The sequence below is a fragment of the Akebia trifoliata genome, chromosome 9, assembly GCF_017979445.1.
Source record: "Akebia trifoliata isolate Shusen 1 chromosome 9, ASM1797944v1, whole genome shotgun sequence".
NCBI classification, from domain to species: Eukaryota; Viridiplantae; Streptophyta; class Magnoliopsida; order Ranunculales; family Lardizabalaceae; genus Akebia; species Akebia trifoliata.
Window position 1 is genome coordinate 23,853,796 of NC_141383.1, and position 12,505 is coordinate 23,866,300.

At 35.3% G+C, this 12,505-nt stretch overlaps 2 protein-coding genes across 2 annotated transcripts; one reads left to right on the top strand and one right to left on the bottom strand.

Moving 5' to 3' along the window:
* The first annotated feature begins 564 nt into the window (after positions 1-564).
* Positions 565-7,393, top strand: LOC147394852 (serine/threonine-protein kinase 52-like). Its single transcript, XM_086453040.1, has 6 exons — positions 565-1,202; positions 2,447-2,568; positions 5,514-5,710; positions 5,888-6,062; positions 6,630-6,764; positions 6,852-7,393. The coding sequence occupies exons 1-6, from the start codon at positions 953-955 to the stop codon at positions 7,056-7,058; spliced, it is 1,086 nt and encodes a 361-aa protein (XP_086309166.1). The 5' UTR covers positions 565-952; the 3' UTR covers positions 7,059-7,393.
* Positions 7,394-7,925: 532 nt separating this feature from the next.
* On the bottom strand, positions 7,926-11,661 carry LOC147394853 (peptidyl-prolyl cis-trans isomerase CYP38, chloroplastic-like). The gene is made up of 7 exons (XM_086453039.1): positions 11,362-11,661; positions 10,899-11,189; positions 10,568-10,767; positions 9,610-9,845; positions 8,968-9,110; positions 8,606-8,677; positions 7,926-8,334 (listed from the first exon to the last, which is right to left on the bottom strand). The coding sequence occupies exons 1-7, from the start codon at positions 11,539-11,541 to the stop codon at positions 8,107-8,109; spliced, it is 1,350 nt and encodes a 449-aa protein (XP_086309165.1). The 5' UTR covers positions 11,542-11,661; the 3' UTR covers positions 7,926-8,106.
* Between the last annotated feature and the right edge of the window lie 844 nt (positions 11,662-12,505).

Sequence of the window (12,505 nt, forward strand, 5' to 3'; positions counted from 1 at the left end):
AAAAAATAAAAAATTCTTGAAAGTGTGATCCAAGGTGTTGAAAATGAATGATTAATGAACTCCAAAAACTTAAAATTAAAATTTAACGATGAAAAATAATATTTTTCTTTTCAAAATTCTTAAAATTCCGTTCTCTACGAAACTTTTGCATCATATCATATTTTTGGATGTCAAGAACTGAGCGCACAACTCTCATTAAAATTTAAGTAGGTTTTAACCAATATTATAAAATAAAATAATATTAAATTTAAAAATAAATAAAGAAATATTGAATCTATTGGAGTTGGAATCAAAATTTACACTAATTATTAAACTAACTTTTGTCACTATCTTAATAAAGATGCACTTCTTACTTTAGCAATTTAATCATGCAAATGTATTACTTTCTACTTTCTAAGGTAAGTAATGTAAGTATGTATGCATGAAGGTGTGTACTATGATACACATCATTACTAGTAATGTCCAGATCTGACACACACAAAAAAGGAGAAGCTTTATTTTCTATGAAAATCCAACCCAAAATTCTTAAAAAATCTGTACACTTTATGATTCCCACATAAATGGAAGGTAAGCTTTTAAGTAGATTGGTTGTGGAAAAAGTACACGAACCGTGAAACCATAGAAAAAGAGAGAAGGAACCTCTCTTTAGAGCCTTAAAGAGAGAGAATGTGAGTTAGATTTTTATTTTACTTTTATTTTTAAAGAAAAAGAAAAGAGAGGAGACCAAGGTGGGTCAGAAACACAAGCTGTGTTCAGGCAATCCATGTGCCCACATGGATGATAGAGAAGAAGAGAAAGAGAAGAGAAACAGAGATATAAACCCAAACCCAAAGAAACTTAGTAACCCTTTTTCATATTTGTTGCATCAGCAACAGTTCCTTTTGTTCTTGATTATGTCTTTGTAGAGATAGAGTGAGAGAATTTTAGAGATTGTGAGAGGAAGGGAGCAAAGATGAAGGAAAGCAGTGATGGGTTTGTTAGGGCAGATCAGATCGATCTAAAGAGCTTGGATGAACAGCTTGAAAGGCATCTGAATCGAGCATGGACTATGGAGAAGAGTGGAGGAGTGAAGGAAAGAGAAAGGGAGAGAGAGAGGGAAGAGTGGGAGATCGACCCCTCTAAGCTTATAATTAAGACTGTTATTGCTCGGGGCACCTTTGGCACTGTTCATAGAGGAGTTTATGATGGTCTAGATGTTGCTGGTAACACACACAGATACAAAAATTCTTCCTTTTTTCTTACTTTAATCTCTTTTTCTGGGTTTTAAGGGAATACCCAATTATTCTTTTTTGTTTTTAAATACTACCCATTTGTTTTTATTTAATTTTTCCATATTTTTGTTGGGTTTATTTTAACCACTCATTTGGTTTCTGAGAATAAAAATTTAGTTTTTGGGTGCCCAATTGGATTCTTCTTTCTAAATTTAACAGTTTTTTGTTTTTTTTGTTTTGGATGCATAGTTGGGATTTATGTGTCAATTAACGGTTATTAGTTTCAACAAGGGTAGTTTTTTAATGTCTGATCTGGTTGGGAAGAACTATGTGAACTGAAGTGATAGTTACAGAGAGTTTGTTACAGGTCCCAGCTTTGATTAGGTTGGTTGATTTGAATCACATTAGTTGGCCCTTTTTTTGGGTGAGAAGTCTGTCCATATTGTTTTAGACTTTTAATTGGTTTAGTAGGAAATTGGTCACTCTTCTTCTTGAACATTTGATCCGTTTTTACAAGTGGGTTCTCTTTTTTATCTTTATTGATCTTCATGGAATGGTTAATATTTGACCCTTATGAATCTTATCTTACAATCTGTGATTCACGGGATTGGGGTGAGTCGGCAGTTAATTGAATTGTATTTCACAATGTTGGTGCATTGGGTTTCTTTTCCTGAACTTTCATGTGATCTCAGCTGTCAACTGTTTCATACTTGTTTTGTACTTGGGATTTGGTATTGGGATGCCTTGAGGGAAAGCAGATGAAAATCAAATATCAACATTAAATGAAACAAATTCATTGATGTTTGTAATTCACATGGACTTGGCTATAGAAGCTATTAACTATTTTGAAATTTATTATTTCTTTCAATTTAATGTGTTCCCCTTTTGTTCCGTACTATTGTATAGGAAAGTAGAACATTTATGATGACAATTTTGATATAATAAACATCATCAACACACATGGGTCAGGTTCTGGTGACTCATGTAAAAACACATGATACCAGCCGTGTAAACATGAAATCCAACGGTTGGGATTTATCATTGGGATAAGTATCTGAGATATGTATTATCAGGATACGCATATATCCCAACTGTTGGATTTCATGTTTACACGATCAGTATCATGTGTTTTTACATGAGTCACCGGAACCCAACTCTATACATATATATAAAATGATAAGAGTATTAGATGATTTCATATTTAAGTTCAATCTGATACCTGATTTCATATTTAGTCAAAATGCTTGACTGGGGAGAAGAGGGCCACAGGACGGAAGCCGAAATTGCTTCACTTAGAGCAGCTTTTACCCAAGAAGTTGCTGTTTGGCATAAACTTGATCATCCTAATGTAACTAAGGTAACTTTTTTTCTATTCTTGTTATTTTTTTTTATCGGTACTCTCTTGTAATATTTCCCTCTTTAAGTAGAACACATTCACCTTCGAATCTCTATGTTCCCCTCTACTTAAAATTGGCTATATTTAACTGCTAACAAGTGCTAGGGTGGTTGGTATGTGCGGCCCGCCAAAGCAAAAAAAAAAAAAAACAAAACAAAACATTCATATGCATTTCACTTTTCGTGTTTGTATTCTTTTATATCGGCACTTAAGAATGTAGGGTTTTAAAAATCAAAGCTCAACCTGGATTTCATGAAGGCTATATCTGAGGCAACTTGTACTCGGTTAATTATATATTTATATGATTGGTTTATTGATTTCGTGGGGTTGCAAAAGTTAGTTGAACCGAGAGAAAACAGAGCTTGATGAGTTCTCAGTACTTATTTATTTTTCTCTGATTTTAGAACAAGATGAATTTGCACCTAAACTCAATTTCAGTCTTAAATTAAGTGAACCGTTCTACTTAGACTAAAATGTTGGATAAGCCCTTGAAGCTCTTATCCTCGACTTTTATTGGATACTACATTTTTTGAAGAATGCTTGCATTTGATGAGTGGGTGTGGTGATTTGGTAGAGTTCAGTTGCTATGGCGCGCTTCCAACAATGATTTTTCATGTTTGATGGTCCCACTTAAATGCCAAAGCTGTTTCATAGGATTACATTCTAATGACGAGTGGAAATTCAACTTTCCATATTTAGGAGTATTGAGTGATTTTTCGTTGTGTTCTTTCTATGGGGTTCTTCATATTGGTCTGCCAATACCTTTAAAATGTTACTTCTTTCCCTTCCTTACATATTTGTGCCACTTCTTTTGTTACCTTACGAGTCAATTTTTCTTGGGCGATCTTGTGCTTTATGATTGAAAGTTTCTTTAGGGGCTTTGTTGATTTCTGGATCAGTAAGGATTTGGACAAATGAAGAGATGCTACAATGATCCAAGTTTTTGTCTACTTGCTTTCTTGGTGGTGGTGGTGGTGATGGTTTTTTGGATTGAAAGTTGCTACCATGTTCAACCCAAGATGGAAAACCTTCAACTTGCATGTTCGTAATGGAGGTTATCAGTTTTCATTACATGAACAAACCATCTTGATTGATTTTCCCTTAATTTATCACCTATTGGAGCTATTTCTACATGTTCATGTAATTTTATGTTCTTAGTCTTTCCGATCATCCATCTGACTATCCTCATTTAAGATATCATCAATCTATTAAATGTGTTTTCTTGATTGTCCATCATTCAACTCCATAAAACATTAGGTCTTGCTACTTCTCAACAGAAATTCCATTAACCTTGGGATGTGGAAAATGGGATAAACGATTTTTTGTGATTGGTGGTAATGTTTATGTAGATATTGGTTACATTCATTTTGATTAATAGTCAAAACATTTTGGTATATAAAATGAGGGTTTATTGATGTGTTTCTCGATCTTCAAAAGGTATGCATGTGGCTTCTTAACTCTGGGTTCAAGCTTGATTGATTGAGAAGGATGTTTGGTCTATGGAGAAGGCTTGATCTTCTCTAGAGGTTGGTTTCGGGTTTGATCGACTAAAAAGATGTATTATCCCTAGAGAAGGGCTTGTAAGCTTTATTGCCCCTAGAGGCTTGGAGTCCAAGTGCGTGTTGTTGTTGGAGAGGCTTTGCTTCTCTAGAGAACGCTTGTGTACTTGATCTTCACTAAATATAGAGCCCAAATCTTCTTTTTGAGGAGGCTTTGATTTCTCTCTTTAGAAGGGTTTGTATGCTTGTCATCTCTGGAGGTTTTGAATCTTGATTTTCTCAAAAAATGATTTAGGATCTCCCTAATGGTCTTGATTTTGGTATGTATAAACATAAGGTGGGGTTAGTTTTGTAGTCATCTCTTGATTTGATGGCTTCCTAATTGATTCCAGGTCAAGATTGGTTCCATTCCAATTTTAGTGGTTTTTGGGACTTTTAATGGACCCCACTGATCTCATTGAATGTGAGACTCATAATCAGGCTATTCGGTTATTGAGCCGACCAATTCTTAGTGGGTTTGTGGGTCTAGTGGAGATGCTTCTATAGGATGGTTCAGTGCTAGCCTGGATCACTTAGATGTATTCGGAATATGTTTTTTGTCTATTGAAACTCAGACTTGGATCGTAGGAGTTCCATGTTGAGCCATGAGGCCTAATTTGAATATGTGGAGTCCATTTATGTCAAACCATAAGACCAGCTATACTTTATAGAGGTGAATGTTGGGCAATTAAGAAACATCATGTTAATAAATTAAGCGCAACAAAGATGAGGATGTTGAGATGGATGAGTGAGAAACTAGGAAAGATAAATTTAGAAATGAAAACATTTGAGAAAATGTAGGAGTAACTCCAATTGTTTGTGCACTTTCAATGAAGGCTGATGACTGCCCTAAATAAAAAGAAATATTCAAGGTGAAGATCCTAAAAGCGCGAGAGGAAGACCCAAAGGAACGTGGATGCAGATAGTGGGAAAAAAATAGTGAAAGCAGATATAGATACACTTCTAATAACAGAAGACGTGGCTCTTGAATGAGAGGAGCGGAGGAACATGATTTGTTTATCCGTTAGGCTTTGATGATGATGATGATGTTAACAATTTTATTCCTTCCCATTTTAGTGTCTCAAGTTCTACTTTCAAGTCGCCTTCTTTCCAAAATATCTAATTTCGGAAAGAAATTCCTGGTGGAATTTTCTAATTTCTTCATACTGAGAGTTTGGATTGATGATCTTGATGTTTTATGCAATTATGACCTGAATGACATAGGGGCTTCATTGCCACAATGTTCATGGAATTTCTTATGGTTCTGACGTTTCTTTTGCATGATTAACATCTACACTCTTGGATCTCTTTCTTTGTTATATTGCTTGGATGCTAGTTCTTACATTCGTGCTGGACCCCCTGTTACAGTTTATAGGAGCTACAATGGGCGGTGCAGGGCTAAGCATACAAACGGAAAATGGCCACATTGGCATGCCTAATAGTGTTTGTTGCGTGGTTGTCGAATATCTTCCTGGCGGTGCACTGAAATCTTACCTCATAAAGAACAGAAGAAGAAAGCTGGCTTTCAAAGTTGTTGTCCAACTGGCGCTAGATCTTGCACGAGGGTCAAGCTTAAAAACTATTTCCGTATTTATTTTCTTCTGCAAAGCCTTTGGTTTCATAACTTATTTCTTGAATACTTGTGCGCTTCGGCAGTTCAAATCTAAACTCGAATCTTTATTTTTATTGTTTAGTAGTTTTTTGGAAGCTGAGTGCTTAGCAAATCTTCTTTCCTTTTGTAGGTTGAGTTACCTTCACTCTATGAAGATTGTCCACAGAGATGTGAAGACTGAAAACATGCTTTTGGATAAGACACGAACGGTAAAAATTGCTGACTTTGGGGTTGCTCGTGTAGAAGCTCAGAACCCAAATGACATGACGGGTGAGACGGGGACCCTTGGTTACATGGCTCCTGAGGTACTACTAAGTCAAATCTGATTTCAAGTAAAATTTACTTCAGAACCAATTGCATTACTTCATTTTCCTTTAAAATGTTGAGAACCACTATCGGCACCCTAACTTTTACTTATTAAAATATTGAGAACCAATTTCTTGAATTATTTATCACACCACAATTAAAGATTAAAACACACTCTTCAAACATTACAAAGTTCTGGCTCAAATTATAATCTCAACGTTACAAAACATTATAACACTCCTTCAAACAATTTCAGTAGTTGTTTACAGTTATGATTAGGCTCATATAAAATCCTAAATCCAAAATATAGAAATCTAGCCAAAAATAAAAATAAGAGCTTCTATTGACACCCCAACTTTCACTTATTCTCAATCATTCAGTTATTTTCTTTATTTTTAATTGGGGTGTAATAAGTAGAAGTTGGGGTGCCAATAGCAGCTCTCTAAATGCTTGGTGCATCTTATAAGAAGCCAACGGTTTAATACTTTTAGTAAACCGTAATGTATGTTTCTCGTAATTTTTTTCTAACCAATCATCAGTGACTTGGGTTGATGGGTTGATCACAGGTACTCAATGGCACCCCATACAACCGAAAATGCGATGTGTACAGTTTTGGTATCTGCTTATGGGAGATATATTGTTGTGACATGCCGTATCCTGATCTCAGTTTCTCCGAGGTGACCTCTGCCGTTGTCCGACAGGTATAGATACTCTCCCTCCACTCCAAAAAAATAAATTAATTCATATTTGCTGGTTAAAGAACTCATAAAATAAACTTGAAACTGCAGAATCTGAGACCAGAAATACCTCGATGTTGCCCTAGTTCTCTATCGAATGTAATGAAGCGATGCTGGGATGCAAACCCCGACAAACGCCCGGAGATGGACGAGGTAGTATCCATGATAGAGGCCATTGACACATCAAAGGGTGGAGGAATGATCCCTCATGATCAGCCGCAAGGTTGCCTTTGCTTCCGTAGGTACCGAGGGCCTTGACACAACTGTTCCTTCTTAAAGCATAGAGGAGGTGGTAGGGACATAAACGTACAAAATTCAGGAACAAAGATATGTATTTTAAGAAATTTCTTAAAGCATAGAGGAGGTGGTAGGGGACATAAACGTACAAAATTCAGGAACAAAGATATGCATGTTAAGAAATTTGGGGTTTTAGAGCTGAGAGGATGTGGTGAATGTATTCTCAGTAGGAGCTCTGCAACATCTTAAAGATTTTTCTTTATTATTTTTTTCTTTCATTGTGTATTGTATTTGATTGGCTATCCAGTTCTACGAAGTTTAGCTTCTAAATTTCAATTATATTATTATTATAATTATGATGGTGATCAGACCTCCCATGTGAATTAATGTGTATTGTTCGAGTGATTGATGATGTCTGTAGCACCACAGCTCGATCAAGCCATAAGGTATTGAATTTTATTGGTTTCTTGACGTTAACAGCTCAAATAATGCAATATCACACCCAGAACTTTATTCTTCTCTAAAATTTTCTTTGCAAAATCTATTTTAGATTAAGCTGATCAAACTAAATAATACAAAAGAAGTTGAATGAAGAACATCTTGTTTATATTTTAAAAATTCACCCTTTAGTTTTCAATGTAGTACATTAGTGGCATAATGCTCTAGAAAACTACAATAGTGAAAAACCAATGTTGCAGTATGAAACATTGGAAGGATTCTATTTGTTGTGGTGATTGATTACCTAGTATGATGGGTTGGTGGTTACCCATAATCCAACAATCCAACCTAAAAGCATGGTTTACATCTTATATTGTAAAAGTATGATGGTTCCCACGGTCATTAATGAATGAATTAGCAGACTGAAATTAGTTATAATTAACAGAAAAGTAAGTCTTAACCTGACATGATATTGAATTCAAGTATGATCTCTAACAGAGTTTATTGATACAATGGTTTAACGAAAAAATCGAAATAACTCTAAGATACAACAGCAAATGATTTTCAGGGAAATAGTCCAAGCACGGACCCTCACGGACACCATTTCGGGTCAAAGATTATCTGAGGGGGTTCAGCCTGCAATCTTGTAACTTGGGTTGGCAAGATTATCAAGGCCAGAGACAACTTGAATGGACTCTATAACATCTCCAACCTTGAGATCTGCCAACAGATCCTCATTCTCGGTCACATATCCAAACACTGCATATCGTCCATCCAATATATTGGAATTACTAGGAGTTAGTTCACTTTCTTTCAAAAGCCAAAATACCTGGCTTGAAGCAGAATTGTTTTCGAACTCCTGTTTCCAAAAACAAAATACGTCAGCTTCCAAGCAATTTAGATAGAGTTGTGCTAGAGTGACCTCAAGATTGGACCTCATATCGCACATCTTGACATGAAAGTAGATAGGAACCATAGATGCTTTTTCACTCGTATCTCAAGGAAAGCATCTATGGTTCCCATACACTTTCACTGCAGGGTGTGCGATATGAGGTCCAATCTTGAGGTCACTTCAGCATTATTCATTTAGATATGTCAACAGTAGTAAGTGTGTGAAACTCAATTCTCACATCTCTGGCCATGGCCATTGTTCCAAATGCATTGAAAGGAAGCTTTGTTTGAGCTTTGTACAGACCAAGCTCCTGACATGGATACATTAGTAATATATTATGGTCAGATTGAAATACATCAAATTAATAGCACATATAACTGTGAATAGATATAATGCTCCCTTTGAAGGTATTGTTAGAATTTTCATTTTAAAACTAAAATAAAATGTTGCAAGTAAAAGGTGCCTCCTAGATGGATTTGACTGCAGAATTGCAACCAACTAGGAAACTGTGCATGTCATTCCAACATTGGTTAAATAGCTTTAAAAGAATTCTAAAATTGGTCTTTATTTTGAAACTGTTGGGCAGTTTAAGAAGCTTACCTCCAGTGTAGCACCATAGACAGGTGTCTTGTCCACATCAACCATGATTTCTAACGGTATTGTACGAGGCTTCTCCGTACTAGGATCAATGAAACCCTCCGCAGGACCCTCAGGATCTCCTGTTTGAACTACAAAACCATCCGCTGCAAAAATAAAATAAAAAATACAAGTGAATCTCTAAGCCAGTCGAGACTTGAGAGGTAGCTATCAATCGTAATTTTTTTAAAACACAACATATAGTGTTAGTAAAGGGTAATCTAATAGGTGGAAGACACATTAGGAATAAATTGGTATGCATGATTAACTTGTTCAAATATATACTCACGTATATTACTTACCAAAAAATATACTCATGCATATTTATTTATATTATTATAGAGGTCAAATAGCTCACAAGCTACCTCTTCGAATAAATAACTGTTCAACCATTGTTTTTCCTAACATGAATAATGTCATATTGATGGCATGAACCAAAACTTCATACTGTTGGATGCAGGATCCATTGACCAAGGCATTGAAACTGTGAATTATCTTTCCCAAGATAGCCCACATAAAACCATATAATTCCCATTTACGATTAAGAATTGATATTGCAAAGAATCATTCAGAAAATTATAAGAGTTTCAGGCAAAACTTCAATACCTCTTTGGATTTCCATGCCATCGTAGAAGTGCCTTTCCACCAAATCTACAAAGTTCCCAGCAGTCACTGGGGCATTATACCCATCCAACACTATACGAAAGACACATTCATCTACGTTAGGATTGTCCTTAACCTTAACCTTCATATCCACGGTTGCCCTCCCCTTCAAAAGAGGCATGCTTCTATATTCTTCAGGCACTTCATACGGGAAACCATCCACCATATCCTCTTCAACACTGCAGAAACCCAATGCCCCAGGAAGATCTCAGCTGCAGTCAATGACAAGGGTATATATGAGAATAGTTTCTTTTAAGATGGTTACTTTTTACACATTATTTCCCAACTTTGACATCAAAACAAGTTTTTCCCCTACACTCACATAAAAATAAAATATTATTCTCAAAAATGCAATTCACCCTTTATAATCATTGATTCACAGCTCACAATGGTCACGGAACTAATTAAGATGATTCAACATGCTTCTTATGCAAGCATCACACATCAATTTATAAAATAAACCGAAATACATGGTGATGTATTCAAAATTATGAAGATGAACAAACATCAAAACAAGTTTTTCCCCAACACTCGGATATGAATAAAATATTATTCTCAAAAATGCAAGTCACCCTGTATAATCATTGATTCACAACTCACAAGGGTCATGGAGGAAACACAAGATGACTCATTAAGATGATTCAACAAGCTTTTTATGCCAGCATCACACATCAAATATATAAAATAGACAGAGATACAGGGCAACAGATTCAAAATTACGAAGATGACCATAAACAAGATTTATTTACAAAAATGATCCCAAGATGTTGACGTGCTTTCTTTTCACCAATTTTGGGAAAAATGAATGTTTGATATAATCCAATTGTGTCAAGACAATCTTGAAATAAGAATTGGCCAATTTACACACACAGTTTAGAGAGTATGAACTTTTGGTTCTTACCCTCCGACATATTGAAGCAGTTCCTTCTGTTTGGGTAGTACTGCATCCCTATTCTTTTCCTCAACAATCTGTTGAAGCTCATCAATCCCAACTTCCAGCTTGTCAAGCAATTCCTTCCCATGTTCTTTCTTTGACTCGGCAACACCCGAAAGAATCATAGATCTCCCCTGTTTGAGGGCTCGAGATGCCTGCTTCAAATTCTACCATTCACAAATAGAAAATTCTCTCAGAGTTAATACTAATTCAAGAACTCTTCAATCTAAAACAAATCTTGAAATTCACCAAATGAAATTATATATATTAAAAAAAAAAAAAGGATTGGAATTCTTACTCTCTCCACAGAATCGAGTGCCTTGGCTCCAGAAACCTTGAGACTATCCGTAATATCTTCGAGTGGCTTCTGTACCTCCCTGATAGCTTTATTGTTAATGGGCAAGGCATACCTCAACAATGCTCCGGGGTCCTTAATTGGCGGTCCAGAGATCAACACCGACAGGTCAGGTAGGGCTGGAATAGCTGGGGAAGCATAAGCAGGCCAACCCATTGTGGGTATAGAAGTAACCAATCCAATCGACAGTGCTATAGAAAATGCACATTCTTTTAAAGAAAATGAGCTCCCTTTCTGCTCAAAAACCCCAATTTAGTGTACAAAAATTTCACTAATAAGTAACAATCTCAATTACTTTAATTTAGTGTACAAAAATTTCACTAATAACTAACAATCTCAAACCCTTTAAATCAAAACGACAAAAAAAAATGATCTTCTAGAATTAGAGAAGAATAAAAAAAATTACCTCTTTATCCTGGGGAGGAGATCGAGTAGGATTTTGGAAAGAAGATTGGGGAACGAATCGATGAATCCAAGCATGTTTTTTATGATTAATATAGTTAATTCGTTTGGTTGAAATCGTGGAGAGGTTACGGTTTAAGGTAGGGAGAGAAGTGCAGTAATGGCAGGAGAGAAGAGCTGCCATTGAAGTTAGGGTTTCAGAAATTAGCCAAGGAGAGCATTTAGGGTTCTTGAGGTGCAGAGAGATAAGGTTTTGCTGAGACGGATAATTGAAATAGGTCGTCCTCTCGCTTTGGATAGGATATCTCTTTGGATTTCTGTTTTGTCAGTTTGTAATTTATTGGTAAATATTTGAGGTACCCCTATTTGTTTTCAAATATGATTTGCCCCTTGACGGTTTGACCCCCGTCTTCTCTTGTAAATTAATGAAATGTCCTCATCTTTCAATTTTCAGACAACCACTTTTTTGGGGATATTTTAGGAACACCCCCTGTTACATTTGTGATATTAGACTTATCCCCCTTGACTGTAAGTCAATGCAATTTTTTCTTGATTATTTAACTGTGAAATTTTGTTTTTTTATCTTCCAAATTTTGATTTAGTAATTTTTTAGTATTCAAATAGCATTTTGAAAAAAAAAAAAATTAATTTCATTGTTAAGTCATCAAGAAAACGCAATGTTGACTTAAACTGCAGGGGAGGGGTAAACCTAATCTTGCATTCTACAAAGGAGTAAGCCTAATATCACTAATTTGACATTGGGGTAACTCTAAAATACTCTTTATTTATTTTTTCTCAAAATCAATCATCTTCAACTTCCTCGATAAAAACAGTTTAATATTATCAGTATTTTATATACTTCAAGCCTCAAGAACAAAATCTTTCTATTGATGAATATATTGAAGTATAGAAGATCTTAGGATTGAAGATGAGGTTGGTGATACATAGAAGTTACAAAGCTTAAAGTTGATAGAATTTTTTCAAAGAAAATCAATAATTTTTTACTAAAGATTAAAGATAAAGGGTATTTAGATTATGTTTTGTTTGTCTATAAGAGAAGATCGATAGGGTATGTCATCAATTGAAAAATATGGAGATAAAATAATAGATTACCCATTGGTCATAATCATAGAAATTAGTGATAAATG

Bases quoted from the DNA above. Each gene is read 5' to 3' on its own strand.
- LOC147394853 (XM_086453039.1), bottom strand. From the start codon at position 11,541: ATGGCAGCTCTTCTCTCCTGCCATTACTGCACTTCTCTCCCTACCTTA. The intron at 10,768-10,898 runs GTAAGAATTCCA...TGTGAATGGTAG, and splicing joins CACTCGATTCTGTGGAGAGA to AATTTGAAGCAGGCATCTCG. The intron at 9,846-10,567 runs GTAAGAACCAAA...GGGTTTCTGCAG, and splicing joins CTGCTTCAATATGTCGGAGG to TGTTGAAGAGGATATGGTGG.
- LOC147394852 (XM_086453040.1), top strand. From the start codon at position 953: ATGAAGGAAAGCAGTGATGGGTTTGTTAGGGCAGATCAGATCGATCTA. The intron at 5,711-5,887 runs GTCAAGCTTAAA...TTCCTTTTGTAG, and splicing joins GCGCTAGATCTTGCACGAGG to GTTGAGTTACCTTCACTCTA. The intron at 6,063-6,629 runs GTACTACTAAGT...GGTTGATCACAG, and splicing joins TTGGTTACATGGCTCCTGAG to GTACTCAATGGCACCCCATA.